The sequence below is a fragment of the Bos javanicus genome, chromosome 26 (genome assembly GCF_032452875.1).
Source record: "Bos javanicus breed banteng chromosome 26, ARS-OSU_banteng_1.0, whole genome shotgun sequence".
NCBI lineage: Eukaryota > Metazoa > Chordata > Mammalia > Artiodactyla > Bovidae > Bos > Bos javanicus.
In genome coordinates this window covers 10,491,031-10,509,885 of record NC_083893.1, presented here as the reverse complement: position 1 = coordinate 10,509,885, position 18,855 = coordinate 10,491,031, and the positions used below count along the sequence as shown (strand labels likewise).

Here is an 18,855-nt window from a genome sequence, read left to right as displayed (position 1 = left end):
GAAAAGCTCTCAGTCATGTCCAACTCTTTGTGGCCCCATGGACTGTACAGTCCACGCAATTTTCCAGGCCAAAATACTGGAGTGGGTAGCTGTTCTCTTCTTCAGGGGATCTTCCTAACCCAGGGATCAAATCCAGGGCTCCTGCATTGCAGGAAGATTCTTCATCAACTGAGCCACCAAGAAACCACAAGAGGTGCATGGTAAAATTTTTATATTAATAACTGGTAAGGATTACAAAGACTTGATGTCACCAAGGAGATTCTGACTCCCCAAGTCCTATGCACAGAAGCTTTATAGTGGAACTGAAAAATGGTTCCATATTAAAATGTTCTCCCCTCTGGAAGTTGTTAGTTCAGATTCCTGAACATGTAATTCAAACCAAAAATATTAAATTGATATGACTGATGAGAATGGTGGTGATGTACCTTGAGGCTCCTACTGAAAATAAATTATAAATTAAGATAGAATATTTTTTTAAGATGTAGGAATAAAAACAAGAAAATCCTACCTGATTAAGAGATGTAATGTTGTGTACCCACTGCTATAATTAAAATGGATAACCAACAAGGACATATTGTGTAGCACAGGGAGCTCTGGTCAATGTTATGTGGTAGCTGGGATGTGAGGGGAGTCTGGGGGAGAAGCGATACATGTATATGTATGGCTGAGTCCCTTTGCTGTTCACCTGAAATCGTCACAACACTGTTCATTGGTTATACTCCAATGCAAAATAAACAGATTTAAAAAAATGGTGTAGGGAAAGTGATCAAGATAGCAGAGTAGGGAGAACTGAGTTCCTCTCCTCCTATGGGCACATCAAAATTACAACTATTTACAAAGCAACTATCGATGAGAATGATCTGAGCACTACCAGAAAATACATGGGGTCACAAACAGTTGGACACAATTGAGCGACTGAACTGAACTGAACTGAAAGATATAAAAAGAGGAACAACAAGACAGGAAAGAGGAGTGAAGACGTAGTATAGTCAAAACCCACACCCCTGGGTAGGTGACCCACTTAAAAATACACTTAAAAACATAGTAAGAGGGTAAATCTTACGCTAAGTGTCCTTACCACAACAAGAGAATGTGGTATCACACTGCGAGAATGAATTGCTAGCAGATCTGCATAACAAGAAATATTCAACTCAGTTCATCATGAGAAGAAAAATAAGACAGAGAAAAATAATGAAATAAGAAACAGGATTTCTCGAGCGTTTAACTGAAGAAAAAAATAATGATAATGGTAATAATAATAATTCATTATTAATAATAACAGTAGTAGTTTGCCACTGCTGATAGCAAATGACCACAAATTTAGTGATTTAAAACAGTATTTATTATCTCACTTTCTGTGGGTCAGTAGTTCAGGTATGGGATAGTTAAGTCCTCTGCTCCAGGTCTCACTGGTTCTCAAGCTGCAATCCAGGTGTTAGACAGACCGTTTTCTCAACAAGAGGCCAAACTAGCAAACAGTGGCCTCCCAAGCTCATTCAGGTTTTGGCAGAATTCATTTTCTCATATATGACTGAGAGTCCCAATTCTTTGCAGGTTATCAGCTGGAGGCCACCTGCAGATCCTAGAAGCCACACACGGTTCCTTCCCACATTTGTTTGCCTTATTAAGCCAACAAGGAGAATCTCTTGCTCCAGTTTGCTAAAATGGATTCTTATATAGTAGACTGCAATTAGGGGATGACATCCCATCACCTTTGCCAATTCTCCTGTCTAGAAGCAAGTCTCAGGTCCCTCCCGCACTCGACGGGAAAGGATTACATAAATTTGTGGTTCCTGGGTGGACCACAGATTATTGGAGGGGTTACCTTAGAGTCAGTGTACCACATTCTTATGACTAAAATCCACTTCCTTAGAGAAAGGAAAGTGTATTTAATTTTACAACCATTCCTCCATCATTCTAATTAGGTCTTGGTAAATTTCAAGGGGTGCATCCTGTCCAAGGTAAAAATCCACATGATTGTAGTGTGGAATTGACTTGTAATAAATGAGCTTGGGAATTGTAGGGAGTAAATTCTCAACATCTTTGAGATCAGCCACGTAGTCCTGTCCACCACTCCACACTGCTGTTGGAACTTCCATATTAGAAACGTTGTATAGAGGAGGTGTAAGCTAAATAAAATTGAAGAGAGAGAAAAATAGTTTTCACAGAAAATCATATTATAGAAGGAACATCAATTATCAGTTGTTAAGCAAGTTCTGTATGTTCTAAATGTTACTGTATATTATGTACATACATTCACCATTGTACTACTATCTTAGAAATAGTCTGAAAATGCAAGCAGCATATGCAAGCAGAATTGAGAGAGAGTGACAGGGAGAAAGAGAGAGCCTGATGATTGTGTGTATTCCTGGCTATTGTGAGTTTATCATTATACTTCTTATTTCAGTAAAACCAAACCATATTTTTATAAAATGTAAAATAGAGTGATTTTTACTACTTGCATTGTAAAGACCTACATATTCTATGAACTAAATTATGTTCCCCGCAAATTCATATGTTGAAACCTTAACCCAAGGTGATTGTATTTAGAGAAAAGACTTTTAGGAAGTAATTAAGGTTAAATGAGGTCATAAGATTTGGATCCTAATCCAACAGGATTGGTGGCCTTATAGAAGGGGAAGTGATAAAGAGAGAGAGAGAGACCTCTTTCTGCAACCAGACACAAAGAGGAAAGGCTATGTGGACATGCATGGAGAAGGTGGCTGTCTGTAATCCAGTAAGAAAGCCCTCACTAGAACCTGACCATGCTGGCACTCCTGCTCTCAGACTTCCAGCTTCCAGGACTGTTAAAAACATATTTCTGTTGTTTAAGCCACTCAGTCTATGGGATTTTTTTATAGTAGCCAAAGGCGATTAATGCACCATAGGTAATTTCAGCAGAAAGACTAAGAAGAAAAGGTTACATAGACCAACTTATAAATCCTTAGAAAACACTAACTTTGGCCAGGAAGAGGTTTCTAAGACTAGAAATGTGCCTGGGGAGACCCCTGACTCGGTAACTGCACCATGAGGGATCCCCAGGCAGAGCGTTGGTGTAGCCATTCCACATGTCACCGTCAGTAGATGGGTCTTTGCATTAGCAAATATCTTAAGTGTAAGTCCCTTGTAATACTGGGAGACCTTGGATCTGGGCTTAGAAGCAAGCGGTAAATAGGAATGTGTAGCCATGAAAAGACAATGTTAAGGGCAAAGAAGGAAATCAGTGAAGATTAGCACTAATGAGTACTGCAGGCAAGGGAATGGTGGGCTAAGGACAGCCTGGTGCACTCAATGCCAAGTGCAATTGATGAAAGAAGACGCTTGCTTTTCCTGACTTGGTAGTGTTCTCAGTAGAATAATACAAGGTATAAATATTCAAATGCAAGGATAGAGCGAGATAAAGAATAGAAAAGCAACACAGCACAGAGGAAGCAAGAATATTAGCAAGCTTTAAGGCACAAGTGGGTCTGAGGAGCTCCTGAAATCAGAATACATTTACTGCAGTAATTTAATACCCTACTCAGAAAGAGCTGGGAAGCCCAGAAGATGTCAAAACAAAAATGAACATCCAGATCAGGATCCAAATGAAATGTGGTGGCTTTTGGCTCAGAATTTTTCTTTTTTCACTTTTTTTTTAAGTAATACAGGTTTGGTGATTATATTGGTAATTACACCTGTCTAACTTATGATGATATTACTTATAGTTGTGACAAAGGTTATTAATTGTTAAAACTTATACATCAGTGTCTCTTTTGCTGTCTCGTACACCGGGTTATTGTTACCATCTTTCTAAATTCCATATATATGCGTTAGTATACTGTATTGGTGTTTAGAGACACTGATGTATAGAACAGTCTTATGGACTCTGTGGGAGAGGGAGAGGGTGGGAAGATTTGGGAGAATGGCATTGAAACATGTAAAATATCATGTAAGAAATGAGTTGCCAGTCCAGGTTCGATGCACGATACTGGATGCTTGGGGCTAGTACACTGGGACGACCCAGAGGGATGGTATGGGGAGGGAGGAGGGAGGAGGGTTCAGGAGGGGGAACACATGTATACCTGTGGCGGATTCATTTTGATATTTGGCCAAACTAATACAATTTGTAAAGTTTAAAAATAAAATAAAATTTTAAAAAAAACTTATATATTGTTTACAGTTTAAGTTTTCTTTTCCTCCCTAAAGTTCCAAGCAAAAGATCCATAATTGAACCTGAACTGCCATGTATTTTGATAGAATCTGTGAGCACAATGATGGAGTTAATACCTGTGATTCAGCTTTTATCCAAGTAGGTATTTGATGGCCTTATAGGGTAAGGCCATCATCTAAAAAGCTTTTCCTAAAGCAGCTACATACTCTTGCTAGTAAAAGGAGTTGTTAATCACAAGAGTAAATAGCACTCTGACACAGTGTGTGAGTTTGTGTGTGTGGGCACACACCTCTCCACACACATACAACTATAGCAGTTTAGGAGAAAATCAGATTTTTCACACTACTTGAAGTTATGCATTTTCACTATCATAGTTATTATGGTAACAGTGAAATTGCTTTAAAAAAACTCCAGATTTCCACATGCCGGATTTGAAAAAAATCCATGTATCTTTGTTGCCTACTTGTTTAATTTGAGCTCAGTCTATTAGCCAGAAGCTAAAGCCATCATTGGATTTCCTTAAATACTGGAAAAATTAACAACAATGCCTATTCACTTTAATATGAAATTTTTTCACAAAGGAAAGTTTTCATATATAATGTCAAGATATACATGGACATATCATTATCTGGCAAATAGCATTGCTTTTTTCTAAAGGTGATAATCCTGTCTGTAATACCTTTAATAATTCATAATTGTTTTTGAATGAGCAGTAAATGACATCCAAAAACTTATTAGGATAATGTTAGTTCGTTTTATCAGGTTCATTTATGAAGGATGGATAAGAAGCCAGAGAATACGCTTTAGAAATAAAATTGCGCATCTTTAATTCTTTCTTTAAAAATATGGTCTTAAGTGCTGAGAGTTTCTATTTTTTTGAGAAGGAGTAAGTGTAACAGAAGAAAGGACTTTTGATCCAGGAACCTTGGGTGGTATTCTGGTTCTTTATTAGCTAAATAATTTCTGACAATTCACCTAACCTCTCTGAGCTTCTGGAAAAATAGAGACAATTTACCTAACCTAATATTTATCTGGGGAGGTCATGCTAAGAATCAAAAACAATGATATGGCAAGTGGTAAGATCCCCCCAAATAGCATCTGATCTATACAAAGTATCTGGCATAGTGAATGGAGCATAGTGAGTAGGTGCTTGATGAGTAGATACTATTTTTACAAATTTCATTTGCAGTATGCAATTGGTGATTATTGTTATTGTACCTGGTGGAAGTGCTTCATGTTCTGATCAGGGTTTCCCCAATCAAAAGCTTGGAACCGACCAGAATTAACAGCCTATAAAAAAAAATACAAATAATAAACATGTTAAAATGATATACAAAAACAACATACATGTAAAGACAGTAAGCAAAAAATATACAAAAAGGATTGACATAATATCCCACGCTTTAGCACATGAGCTAAAAGTCAAAGTTTAATAAGTGAAATAATAAAAATGATAAAAATTGATGCAAATTCATGGAACTATCTTTTCTTCCCTTTTATACTTTTCCAGGGAGAAGGCAATGACATCCCACTCCAGCACTCTTGCCTGGGAAATCCCATGGACGGAGGAGCCTGGTAGGTAGTCCATGGGGTCGCTAAGAGTCGGACACGACTGAACGACTTCCCTTTCACTTTTCACTTTCATGCATTGGAGAAGGAAATGGCAACCCACTCCAGTGTTCTTGCCTGGAGAATCCCAGGGACGGGGGAGCCTGGTGGGCTGCCGTCTATGGGGTCACACAGAGTCGGACACGACTAATGTGACTTAGCAGCATACTTTTCCAATGAAAATCTTTGAGCAGTGATGCCTTTAAATAAATTCTATGCTGTGTACATAGACATGTTTTTAAAGATGATACATTGATTCTTAAACATCTTGGCTTCAAGAGTTTTAATATTTTTTAAAAGGCACTAGCTATACATTAAAAAATGACTGCTACTATTATTACACTTTATACTTTGTTATCTTATCAGACAGTCTAGGATATTATGACTATATTCCTTAATCTTAAACATTTTTGCTACCTTTGAAAGAAATGCTCACTCAAAGTACATCTTCAAGGCTTTCTGAGGGATAGTGTCTGTCTCTCTCCTGTCTATATGGCCAAACAGCCTGCCATGTCGTCAGTAACATGGCTATAGGCTGAGTGTCTGAGACCCTGTGTGTGCCCTTTTCTTATTTTAAATTTTAGACTTCAGATATTAATATAGAAATATTAACACTTCTAGGGGTTCCTTTTTCTGGTTATTTGTCACCCATTTGGATTGAAGAGGCATAATTTTTACATTTACCTCAAGCACTTCGTTAAATTATTTTCAGACTACTCCAAAGGTTTTTTTCCCTTTAACTTGATTTTTTTCACATGAACTGACTTAATTTTTTTGTTTGAAATGTTTCCCATTGTGATTTATATTCACAGAGGCAGTAGTCTGCTGTGGTTGAAATTCTGTAGATTTTCAGCAATGAGAGGCAATAGAATGTACCAAATAGTTAGGAACTTGGGTTCTAGCATCAAACAGACCTAGTTTCAATCCAGGCTTAATGGATTATTAAATCTGTGATCCAGGCTGTATATGCATCTTCTCTAAACCTGTTTTCTCATCTGTGCAATGGAAATGACAATAGCATTCTTCAATGTACGCAAAGCATGTGGCACCTAGGAACGGTCAAGAAATCACTCTTTTTATTGATATTGTTACCATCATGTCATTATCTTCATCCTTGCTTTAGCTGTCTATGTAACTTATAACCAAATATTTTATCTCCCCACCCCACTCACTTATTTCTATTCTCAAGAGAACTTTCTATCAAAGGAGAAGAGATAGCTTTAAGAAGAGTCAACTGTGAGGGGTAAGGATTGGCTATGACATTTTTAGAGTGGGGAATATCAATGGCTTCATTGAAAGATTGTTAGGAGAATTCATAACAGACAATGAGATATATATCTGGACAATAAGAACACATTGTAAGTGCTCAATGAATATGGAATCGAAGTTGTATTATCTGGAAAACTATGCCTTTCAGAGTCTACCTGTCTCCTCACCAGTAAGAAGCCCTAAATCTGGAATATCTGTCTTCCTTTTGGAACTTGAACGCTTATCTCTTGAGGGTGGAACTCTTCAAAGAATTTCAGAAATCTTCAACTAGTATTTAAGATTATCTATAGCAGTGATTGTCAACTTTAAAGCATGGGAGAAATTTATCAGGGTGTAGGTTAAAATTCAGATTCCTAGGGATTTCAGATTCTTATTCAACTTTCTAAAGTATTTTAAAATTAAGATATTTAATTAAATATTAAATATTAAACCTCCCCCACTTGTACATGTGCACACACACATACACACACTCAGACCTACGTGGCTTAGAAAGCTATACCAACTGAATTTGACATCGCTGAGCTTGCCAAATACTGAGAAATATAGTAACACACACAAAAAACTTAAATGGAGAGTAAAAACAGAAACCCTTAATCCACTTTAAACCCTCTCTAACATTTAATTTCCTCTAAATTAAGCAGTATTTCCACACTCTGAAATCGCCCATATCCCTGTTGGAGGGTAAAAAGATCTTTCTAGAATAGCATTTATCATGTTATGTATAGCTCTGTTAGACTGAATGATTTCCCGAAAGAAGAAACACAAACTTTTCCTAGATAAGACAATTAGGAGTAATCTGAAGATCAGAATTCGGTCAGAATATCTAGGAATACGCAGAGGACCTGGAGAATAGATGAGAGGAAAACAAATCGACATGAGTTGATCTGATTCCGGAAACATCTACCTGGCACTGGTATAACCCACAGGGTGAGCTCTCCAGACGTGCTGCTCGAGGATCTTGCAGAGATACGTGTGTGTTACATCAGGAAGTGGGAGTACATACCTGGGCCCAGTGAAGCATGGTCTGAACAGATGTTCCGGCGGAGCTCTGTGCAAAATAAACATCTAAGCGACTCTGCAAAGTAAAAAGATTATTTCTTACCTGAAGGCTAATCATGAAATCACACCACAAGTGAATTTGAGTATTTTCTTTCCCTCTCTCACCTGACCCAATCTCTCTCTCTCAGAACAAATATGTACCACATCCTCTGAAGACAAACTAAGCAAAGAAGCCCATCTTTAAGAATTTTCTCTTCCCTCACCTCTATTCTCCTGCCTAGGGCAGTATCTGTGTAAAGCCCAAAGAGGACATCCTGTGGTCAAAGACAAAAGGCAATGCGCTTTTTCTTTCCAGGTCCAAGAATATAGTCAAGAGATATTTAATGAAGCCTCAAATCCTCCTACTCAAGCAGATGAACTCTCAGCTTGGGTTGGAAGCCAAGAACATGCTAGTTGCATTCCAGGAGACAAAAAACCTTTGAAATGTGGTTTCCATGCAATTAAGAATGAACTCTCCTTATCTCTGTCCAACAAAACAATTGCTTTCCTGGATCTGACTACTTACACGTACCATGTTTAAGTTTTTTGGATCAAATCCGCTCAAAGTAAATATAAAGTTGCTGCAAATACGACGAAATATCTTCCGGTTGCATACCTTGGTGGCAATGAATTGTTCAAAAAATGTGTGAGGAGAGAACATCTTGTCACCGAATAATACCTGCAAGATCGATTTAAGACATCATCAACTTTCATGGATGTAAATGTCAAGTGGAAAACGAGTGGTAAATCAGTCAAGCACTGGACATGGGTGACATCCGCTCGGTACTAGTCCTCAGTGAAACCAAAAAGCCCATTAAATTTTGTCTTTATAGTCCTCCCAACTCACCTCTTGAAGCTTTTTCTTCCAAGATCCTTTAGTTGAAGTGTTTTTTGGAGCATTCCCCTAAAATACTAGTCTCCATAGGAAATTGGTAAGGCTTTGGGGTAAGTGATATCTTGGTTTGATTCTAAACTCTGTCTCATATTTAGTTTTCTATTATTCTGGATTTCCTCAACTAGAAAATAGAAAATAAATGTGCACTAATAATTTCTGTGTAGATAATAAATGACATTTAAAATACATCTAGTGCAAAGTAGGCAAGGTGGTAAAGTAGGAAGACCCTAAGCTCATCTTCCCCACAGGCACTCTAAAATTAGAACTATTTACAAAGCAACTATTGATGAGAAAAACCGGAAGACCAACGTTTGGCTAATAGGAGAGGAAAAGACAAAACAAAAACAAAAACAAAAATCTTAACTCTCTAAAAGTTGATACCATGCCTATCATTTCATTGTCAAATCTTATAAATTTTGTCTTCTTTTTGCACAACCCTGGCTCGGTTTCTCAACTGAAGTGTAACAATAATTTCTATAACCATTCCTTCATCTTTTGCCCTTCTTATATCTTTTACTCTCATTCACTTCCATTTGGTCCCCAAGAGAATTTTTCAAAAAAGAGTGTTATGCATGCCATTCCTTTGTGTAAATACCTTCCATGATCACCCACCATATATCTAATATAACCCAAGCTTCTTAACTTGGCATTTAAACCCACATTTCCAATATTCCTACATTTCCTACAGAATCTATTCATACATTTCCAATATTATTTCTCATGGCTTTCACAAATTTAAAGCTAAATGAAGTCAATTACATGTGATTTCCCATGGCTTGTGCTTCACCCCTTCAATGGTACTCAGACTTCCCTCTTAGTTTGGAAAGACTTTTTACAAGACATTGTAAATTGAAATCTTGTCCTTTAGCCCAAACTCAGAAATGCCATCCAGGAAGTCTTCTGTGATTCCAATGACTAGAAACATTTTCTCTGAGTTTGTCTGTCAGTGTCTTTGATCTATCATGATTTTGCGGGAATTTCTATTAGGAATTAGTGAGTTAGTCACATGTGGTAGTTTCTCTATTGGAGTTAAAGCATCTTATGGGTAATATTTCTAAAACTACAAAACTGATCAATCCATTTCTCTGTTCAACATTCTTCAGTGACTTCCCATCACCAACAGAACAAAACTCTTTAACATGACATAGCTGCTTTCTATGAACTGTCCATTATTCTCTTCTTGGTCAAGTCTTCCACCATTCACACATGTACCCCAATTTTCAGTCATGCCGATTGGCTGAAAAGTAGCTTTATAGGCATAGCTGTTTCCTGGTGCCATGCTTTTGAAACAGCAGCTCCTAGATCATCTTTTCTTACAAAATTGAATTGAACTGCACTACACTATAGGTAGATCAAGACATATTGAAAGCTGAAGCAGAGTTGTGCAAATTGAGAATGTGAAGATCCTACCATCTCAAAATATCTCTTAACTTTGTGGGAATGCTGAAATAATTTAACAAGAAGTCTGGTGCTGTTTGCCTGATAATGTAGGACTGGGTTGGACTGAAATATCTGTGGTGAAAGATGCCCATGTACTATGAGGGATCTGTGAGCATTTTTCACATTGTTATCGTAATTTTGCTGCTACGGTCTTTCTTGGTTGTATAGGTATGGAATTAAATCACCTTGGGATAATTTGCTTATCTCTCACCAATCAGAACTCCTGGCTTCTATAAAAATTCTTTCACTTTCATATGCTTTCACTGAAATCACTAAACAGTCTAATCACCTTCTGTCTGTCACAGGAGAAGCCCATATTACTATGTAACAGGAAAACACATGAACTCACATAGAACAATTCTCTCCATTGAGCAAATAATCATTTAGTTAGCTGGCAGCTAGCAGAAATCATCTGAGGTCTAGGATACTGCCTATGTTTTGAGGAGTTGACAAACAGAGTTGACGAAGTGTGGGCAACTTTGGACTTATAGTGTTCTATGGAAATCATGACCACAATAACAATAGCTGGAACTTATTAAAGGCTAACAATGTGTAAAAGATTTATATATATGTGCTCACTTAATCTTCAGAGAAGCCCTACGAGTAGAGACTACTATTATCCTCACTCGATAGATGAATAAAATATTTCCTAGAATTAAGGTCTTGACCAAATTCACCCAGCTACCTAGGATTCAAATTCATGCCATCAGACTCCATACAGTCTGAAATACTACATTATGCTGTCCTTGATACACTAGGGGGCACGGGAGAGAAATTTAACCTACTAAATTAAACCACTGATGCTTTTGAACTATGGTGCTGAAGAAGACTCTTGAGAGTCCCCTGGACTGCAAGGAGATCAAATCTAAAGGAAATAAACCCTGAATATTCATTGGAAGGACTGATGCTGAAGCTGAAGCTCCAATACTTTGGCCACCTGATGTGAAGAGCTGATTCATTAGAAAAGACCCTGATGCTGGGGAAGATTGAGGGCAGGAGGAAAAAGGGATGACAGAGGATGAGATGATTGGATGGCATCACTGACTCAATGGACATGGTTTGAGAAAACTCCAGAAGATGGTGAAGAACAGGGAAGCCTGGCATACTGCAGTCCACGGGTTCGCAAAGAGTTGAACATGATCGAGCAACTGAACAACAACAAATTAAACCAATTAATCAGCCCATCAATCAAATCAGCTTTTGCTATATCTGTGATTGAGGAATCACGTGAGAGAGAAGCCTCTAAATAAAAAATGAAGACAGTAGAGTAGAATGGTATCAGAGTGAGCATCTTGAACTCAATTGGCAAAATTGTACATCATCAGTAAACCTACATGTGTACCTCAAGCATCTATTTTATTCTTTCTAGATGCTCAGTTGTGTCAGACTCTGTGTGACCCCAAGGACTGTAGCCTGCTGGGCTCCTCTGTCCATGGAATTCTCCAGGCAAGAATACTGGTGGGGTTAGCCATTTCCTTCTTCAGAGGATCTTCCTGACCTAGGGATCGAACCTGAGTCTTCAGCATTGTAGGCGGGCTCTTTACCACTGATCCACTTGGTAAAACTTTATGTCTCAAGTTGTCTTTTCTTGAAATCAGTAGACATAGAGCTAGTTTTAGTTACTACAGACTGAAACCTGGGGAAAAGTTGTCACATACCTTGACTACTTTTCTGGAAAGATTTGTTAATTTTTTCATAGGACTTTGGGTGTATTTCAAGGTGGTGACTGGAGCCAATGCAAAAAATATCTTAATCCTTTTAGCCAGCTCTGGATTAGTGGAGAATGCTATGAAAGCTGAAAGGAAAGAAAATACTAATTCATGGATTTAGAACAATTCTTACTTAACTCACTTTAAGTGATAGTAAAAGCAGATATATTAAAAAAGAACATAAAGACACTCAGAGTAAGCATAATCTGGGGGCAAGGATTTTTAAATTTCCAAAGATGAAACTGGCTAATTAAGAATAAAGTGGGTTTCCTGTTTCTGAAGGATGCAAATCTACTTACAGAGAATATTACAGAAAGGATTAAAATTCTTTCAAAGGTTAGATTTTATATATACATAGAGTTTCTAATGGCATTATCACCATTAGAAAGGATTTGTAAGTTCAGCCATTTATAAATATGGATGATAATGCTCTCAAATGTCTGGTGTAAATGCTGTTAGCATTGTCAAGGTCTCCAGCTGAAAAGACAACAGAGAAGAGAATGGAGAGCCTTGTGGAACTGCCAATGTGGCCCATCCACATCTAGCCTACCCTAGCACCCACTGGGACCTAACTCAAAGTCACATTGATTGTGGCATGTGATCACTGAAATTTGTAATTTTCTGCTTTCTTTTTGTTTCCCTTACTAGACTGTGAGCTCTTCAAGGGAAAGATGTATACCATATTTATCTTTGATTTCCTGTTATCTAACCCAGTGTCTGGCAAGTGTTTGTTGAGTACACAAATGAAGAAATAAATAATTGACTTTCTTACAGTCTTATCCATTAATCTCCAACTTTAGTCCTGAGGGGGCAGGAAAATCCCTTAGTCATCCTCACTTTATTTACTCTTCAGAAAGACAGCCAGACGTGATATTTTTCCAACTCAAATTTCCCAAGCTAGAGACTGCACAGAGGGAAGAAATTCTGACCCCTTTCATGAGAATGAAGAAAATCTCCTGACACCCTCAGATCACATCTGCCCCAAACACACCAATGGTGGTGCCTTGGGAGTGGCCCACGTAGTAGAGTTGCTCTTGTCTGGTTTTCTCTATGATAAAATTGATTGTGGCTGGAAGGTCATATTTAGCCATCTCATCCAAACTGCCAAAGGAAAAAACAAAGCAAAACAAAACGGCATTAGAAAAAAATCCATCTCATTGTTAGGCTTGTAATACTTAAAAATATGTGTTGCAAATCTAGATGCTTAGTTAAATATAAGACTAGAATCAATATATGATGTCAGGCATCTTCTGAGGATCTCGTCTTGATCCAAGAGTAACTTTGTGTTAAGAAACTGAAAAATCTGACTTACAGATCCTACAGAGTTGTTGCAGTTGTTTGGTTGCTAAGCCATGTCTTGGTGACCCCTTGGTCTACAGCATGTCAGGCCCCTCTGTTCTCTACTGTCTCCCAGAGTTTGCTCAGATTTCTGTCCATTGAGTTAGTGATGCTATCTAACCATCTCATCCTCTGCTGCCCCCTTCTCCTTTTGCCTTTGATCTTTCCCAGCATCGGGGGCTTTTTTACCCAATCTACAGAGGCTTTTCACGGAATTCTATAGCAGATTTACCAAACTCCTTTGGAAAGAAAAATTACCTGGGATACTTATTTTACAAACAGAAAAAGTGAAGAGACTTGCAGACCTCAGCCCAGACAGACTGAATCAACATTTCAGGGAAGAGGCCTCAGGGGCTTTCTCTTCTGCGTGTGGTCAGGAGAACATTCATCCTGGGAATTGTGATGCTGTTTGCAATGGTGCCGTGACACAACTGGATTGGGATGTGGACTTAGGGATTGACAAACGGCTTCCAGGAATAAGGCGGGAGTGAGGTCAAGGAACAAGCAACGTCAGTGACCTTCAAAGCATGGTTCTCAGCTTCTCTACAAATGCCAGGTTTGTTTCTGTGACTCAGCTGGCCTGACTTCTAAGGCAGACAGCACCCCCAGGGACTGCTGCTGGCAGGTTAGCTGCATGGAGAGATTTCAGCACCCTCAGTCTATGGAGGACAGAGTTCCTTCACTCCTCGGTGAATAAACACTGGAGTGTCATCTCTGCTCAAGTGCTTGGCTCATTTTGACTTAACACGAATGTCTGGTTCTCACGATTTTCAACCAGAACATTGTCTCTGTTCCCATGTCTTGATCAGCGTCATTATTCCTCTTCATTACACATACCATGTAAATTTCTGGACTGCGCATTGACAATGTGATAGTCCTGGAATTTGCATTTTGATTTTTTTTCTTTCTTATATACTTTACATACACACAGGCCAAGTGGAGTGTTTAAAACAACTATCAGTGCAATAATAATGGCATTTCTTTCGAGCTTGTGAAGAAAACCTGGGTAGAAGAAGGTATGTTTATTTCCATCTTGCGGATTCCACAACGTGCAGTTGGACAAAAAGGGAAAATTCAAAAGGGTAGTTGCCGGGAGTCAGCGCGGGAGTCCCCACCCATGACAAGGTCGTGTGGGCGAGTTCTGGTGGGCAAGGCAAGCCAGAACTCAAGGGGTGCCCCTCTGGGCCTGCCTGAGCATCTACCCCAAAACCAGAGTCTGCCTGTTTTACTGCTTCATAACTTTCACCAACTCTTCTGACAGTCACGGGGGGCTATCCCCGACCACCTTTTCTCTGAAGGAAATCAACTTACAGCTCTAGCTAATTAGCCTCCTGGGCATAATAGGAGTGTTTCAATCCAAATCCCTCAGATGGCTCTCTAATTTGCCTGACAGGTTTACCTGGACTCCTACAGCTACACATACGATTGTTTACAGTCTCCCAACCATGAGAGGCATTGGAAGCTTAAGATATTCAAATAGTATAGAGCCTCTCGGAGAGTTAGAAATTGTTAGAACTAGTAGAAGATTTCATTGTTGAGCCAATACTTGCTACCAAGTTTCCACATCCCCTGTATTGTATCCTTGGAAGTGTATTAATTAATATAATTGGTACATAGAAAAATAGAAAATCCTTTCCTTGTTGTAAACCCACTGCACCTCTGTCCTATAGGAATGCAACTTTATCTAACACCTTCGGAGGATGGCGCCAAACTTTAAAATAATTACTCTTAGAGAAAATAAGTCTTATGGTTGACAAACCTTTATCAGAGTCATAAAATGTTAACAGGCCTTCTGGCCAGAAGATGATGTAAATCACCTAAACCATTTGTATATGATAAGTTTGCGGAAAAGAAAGCCTGGTCTCAATAAGGATCAAAGACTGCTGACTTTGCACGATTTCACACTCCCTATTATCCTGTATGCACAACTTAAGGTATATAAGCTCCCTTTGAAAATAAAGCTATGAGCCTTGCTCAAAGCTTGGTCTCCCCGTGTTGTTCTTTCTTGTTTCTTTTTCTCTCCTTTTCTTTTCTGTTCTTCCTTCATGACATTTAATTGGAGCGTGGGGGTCCTCTGGGACCACTTACTTGCCTGGGCTTCTAAGACCCACTCGAGAAGGTGCCTAAGGTGGGGGCACCTTCAGCGATTCGAGAGGGCGCCTGCGGCCTGCATGGTCAGAGCAAACCTGATGTCACAGGTTATATTGATTTTCCGCATAAACCAGTTATAATGAGCCTCTAATCTCTCTGCTTTGCTATTCTAATCACCAATGCCGTTCTCCAGAGGAAATCCCTAGATCCAACCGGGGCTGGACCCCGGTAGGTAGTTATCTATATAAAAGAGCAAGGTACACACTTTAGTCATTAGTAGTGTTCTTCTTACCTGAAGGCCCAGTATTCTGGTGATTTGGGTGAAAATTTCAGGTGTTTTCTGGACCAAGTATTTCCCCGGCTATTCCCCAGCCACACATCATAACCAACATCTGCCAGAAGGAAAGCCAAGCTGTTGTTGGGCAGATTGCAAATCCAATTACTGGCAGATGCAACTAAGCCATGTTGCAAATACACAACAGGCTTTGGAGCTGCAAAACACAGACAATGAGAATTTTTTATCTGAACTTCCTTGGTGCCTACAAGAAAATTCTCTCTTCTGACTCCCTGTAATACAAAAGAAAGGTTAAGAAAGGAAATTTGACACCTCCAGGCAAGTCTAGGTTTTAGGATTTTGAACTACTTCTGAAGCTGGTTAAGTTATTTATCTTCTCCATGTCTTGTTTTTCTCTCTGTAAAACTGGGATTATGTCCAATGCATTGAATTGTTAAATAGCTATTGGAGTCAGAGTGCCCTGCTTCAAAAATTTCTTCTGCTATGCATCAACCTCTTTGTGCCTTAGTTAACTTATTTTGTAATGGGGGATAATAAAAAATGCTATCTTATGGTGTAGTTATAAGAATTAAATTAGAATTAAAATACACATAATTTTGTTCAGCCACAATAATTACCTGCTCTATAATTATTCACATTAATGACATTTTATTTCTCAAAAAGCATCTGATTACAAAGCTAGTATTTTTCTAAGATAAGAACAAAGACAATAAAAATGCCATTTGTTGACTATTTCACTGAATGCCAGGTACTATGCTAGTTAATTTGCATTGTCAGAAGGTGAAGTGCAAGGTCTTAAGTGAAATGTGCACAAGGTAAAATTCTTCATTTGATATAAAAATTCTGCTCAAAATGTAGAATGGGAACAATTTGACTAAAGAAAGAGAAAAGAAGAAGGAAATGGGGAAGTGGTGCTGAAAACATCGAGAAGAGCAAGAGAAGTGACTTGGATATTTCTGTCTTTTATAAATGGTTTATGATGCTGTGTTGGTACCACAAGGCTTTCCCACAGGTCCCCTTTGGGGCTCGACCAGCTTCCTGAGATTGAGTAGGCGAGACTGGAGTCTCAGAGAGCCTCAACTATCTGGAAGCAAGGACCAAAATCTATATCCATTAATCCGCCTTTTGAGAAAAAGACAGAAGGAAGAGGTGTTACTAATTCTGCTAAAATACCACCAAAGTGCAGTCACAACCCATAGCTCATCTCTAATCTGAGCCTTCAGGCAGCTTCTCATTGTAGAGACAGCTTTCCTTCCATGCTTTTTGGCATCTACCTGGCAGAACTGACAAGGTAAAAGTTTGGGCAAGAAAAGTTCTCACGAGTATTTCCAAAGGTAATGGAGTTATTTTAGGGAATGGTCAGTTCTATAAAGTGAGCAACACCGTTCCATCTAGATTGCGTACATTTTTTTTAAATCTTCTGACAAATAACCCTTCTAATATTGAAAAGTTTGTTTATACAAAGCTCCAAAGAATAAAAGGCGCTAAGAAATGAGAAAAGAAGCAAACAATTCTTGCCAAGTGGATCCTGTCTTCTCTCAGATACTAACCTGTATTGTAGGGAGCTAGGAATAGCTCTTTAATTACAATCAAGTATAGAACTAATAGGGTCAGGTTTACTGTAAAAAATAAAATCCAAATGACTTGTGTACAGAACTAATTACAAATGGAATAAAAGCAGTTAGAAAGCTATTGCAGTAGCTTAAAAGATAACTGATATTGTCAACGATAATGGTGTCTAAGCCTGGACTTGAGTGACGTTGAAACTGAGAGTTTTCAGATTAGAGAGACATTTAGAAGGCAAAATTGGTAGGTCTTGGTGATTGGCTGGATATAGAAAGTGAGGGGAGAAAGCACCAACATGACCCTAGAGTTCTGGTTTTTAAGCTGGAAAGTGAGTATTCCTAGAATAAGACCACATTTTCTTTTGTTTCCGTGTTTGTTGTGAAAGAGGGCAAAATGATGGAGAAAAGGAAAGACTGAATAGTGCATGCTGCAATGATTTAAAAACTCCAGCATTATATAAATGAAATGGAAGAGTGGAGGTGATGGTGATGATTTTCCTCCACTAGAAGGAGGAACAGAAGAGAATAGGCTCTGTTTTAGAATCACAGCTGTCCTGCTGCTATCAGCACATCCAGGAATCTCCCCTTAGGCATAATTCCTCTCATAATGAAATAAATCCTACCTGTTTTTGGACATCCTCTTCCATGAGGAATCCTGTAAGTTCCGAGGATATAACCATCTTCTGTGACAACGTCATATATTTCATAAGGATAGCCCCAGTAGGAAATAATCTGGCTCTAAAAAGGGGAAAGGAACATGTATACCTTCATGATATAATGCCTAGATTTTTACCCACATTGCAATATAATACTTTAAGTCACAATCTACTGTTATCTATGTTTTGGAACAGAATACAGCAGGAAAATCAGGATGATTTGAGGAGGGTTTTAAAAGGAAGATGTATGCCAAGGTGTTGGTAAGGTAAGGTGGTAATCATACATGGTAGTTTTCTTGGCATGGTATTATTAAGGCACTCAGGTTCACTCTGTAAATGTTTTTTTTTGAAAAATTATGTCATTGATAGTTCCATTCTTAAAGTTCTAATACAAATGGGTATGGGTGGGGACATGATGGTACACAGTGTATACAAGAAATATGTTTTCCATTGGAATGAAGCATATCGTAAGCATTTGTGACTGGTCTTTTTGTTTGTTTGTTTTTGTTGTTTGCATAAATCTATTTCATTCCACTTTGTTCTAGTCCCCTTCTGATATGAATTTCTGCCTGTTAAGATATTTTTGTTTATAAGCAGCCCAAACCAAATCTGGCTTACTAAACTTAAAATGTACGTAAATGTAGTTCGTAAATCAGAGAAACTGCTCTATAAAAAACCTCAGAAGAGCCCAAGGATTCTCTAAAAAGATCATCAACAGGCATTTGTGAACTTTCTCTTCAGGAAACCACAATGAGATGGTAGCTCAAGCCACCAGCAGAGGGAGCCTTACCGCCCCAAATT

At 38.5% G+C, this 18,855-nt stretch overlaps 1 protein-coding gene across 1 annotated transcript in view; it reads right to left on the bottom strand.

The window, feature by feature from the left end:
* Positions 1-200: 200 nt before the first annotated feature.
* LIPK (lipase family member K) overlaps positions 201-18,855 on the bottom strand; it is a 42,041-nt gene continuing 23,386 nt past the window's right edge. Inside the window, exons 3-10 of the mRNA XM_061402727.1 lie at positions 18,022-18,136; positions 15,831-16,029; positions 13,101-13,210; positions 12,059-12,195; positions 8,598-8,744; positions 8,031-8,102; positions 5,369-5,440; positions 201-2,129 (exon numbers count right to left, since the gene is read on the bottom strand). Coding sequence (XP_061258711.1) covers positions 1,896-2,129; positions 5,369-5,440; positions 8,031-8,102; positions 8,598-8,744; positions 12,059-12,195; positions 13,101-13,210; positions 15,831-16,029; positions 18,022-18,136 — 1,086 coding nt within the window. The 3' untranslated portion in view covers positions 201-1,895. The remainder of the gene's footprint in view (positions 2,130-5,368; positions 5,441-8,030; positions 8,103-8,597; positions 8,745-12,058; positions 12,196-13,100; positions 13,211-15,830; positions 16,030-18,021; positions 18,137-18,855) is intronic.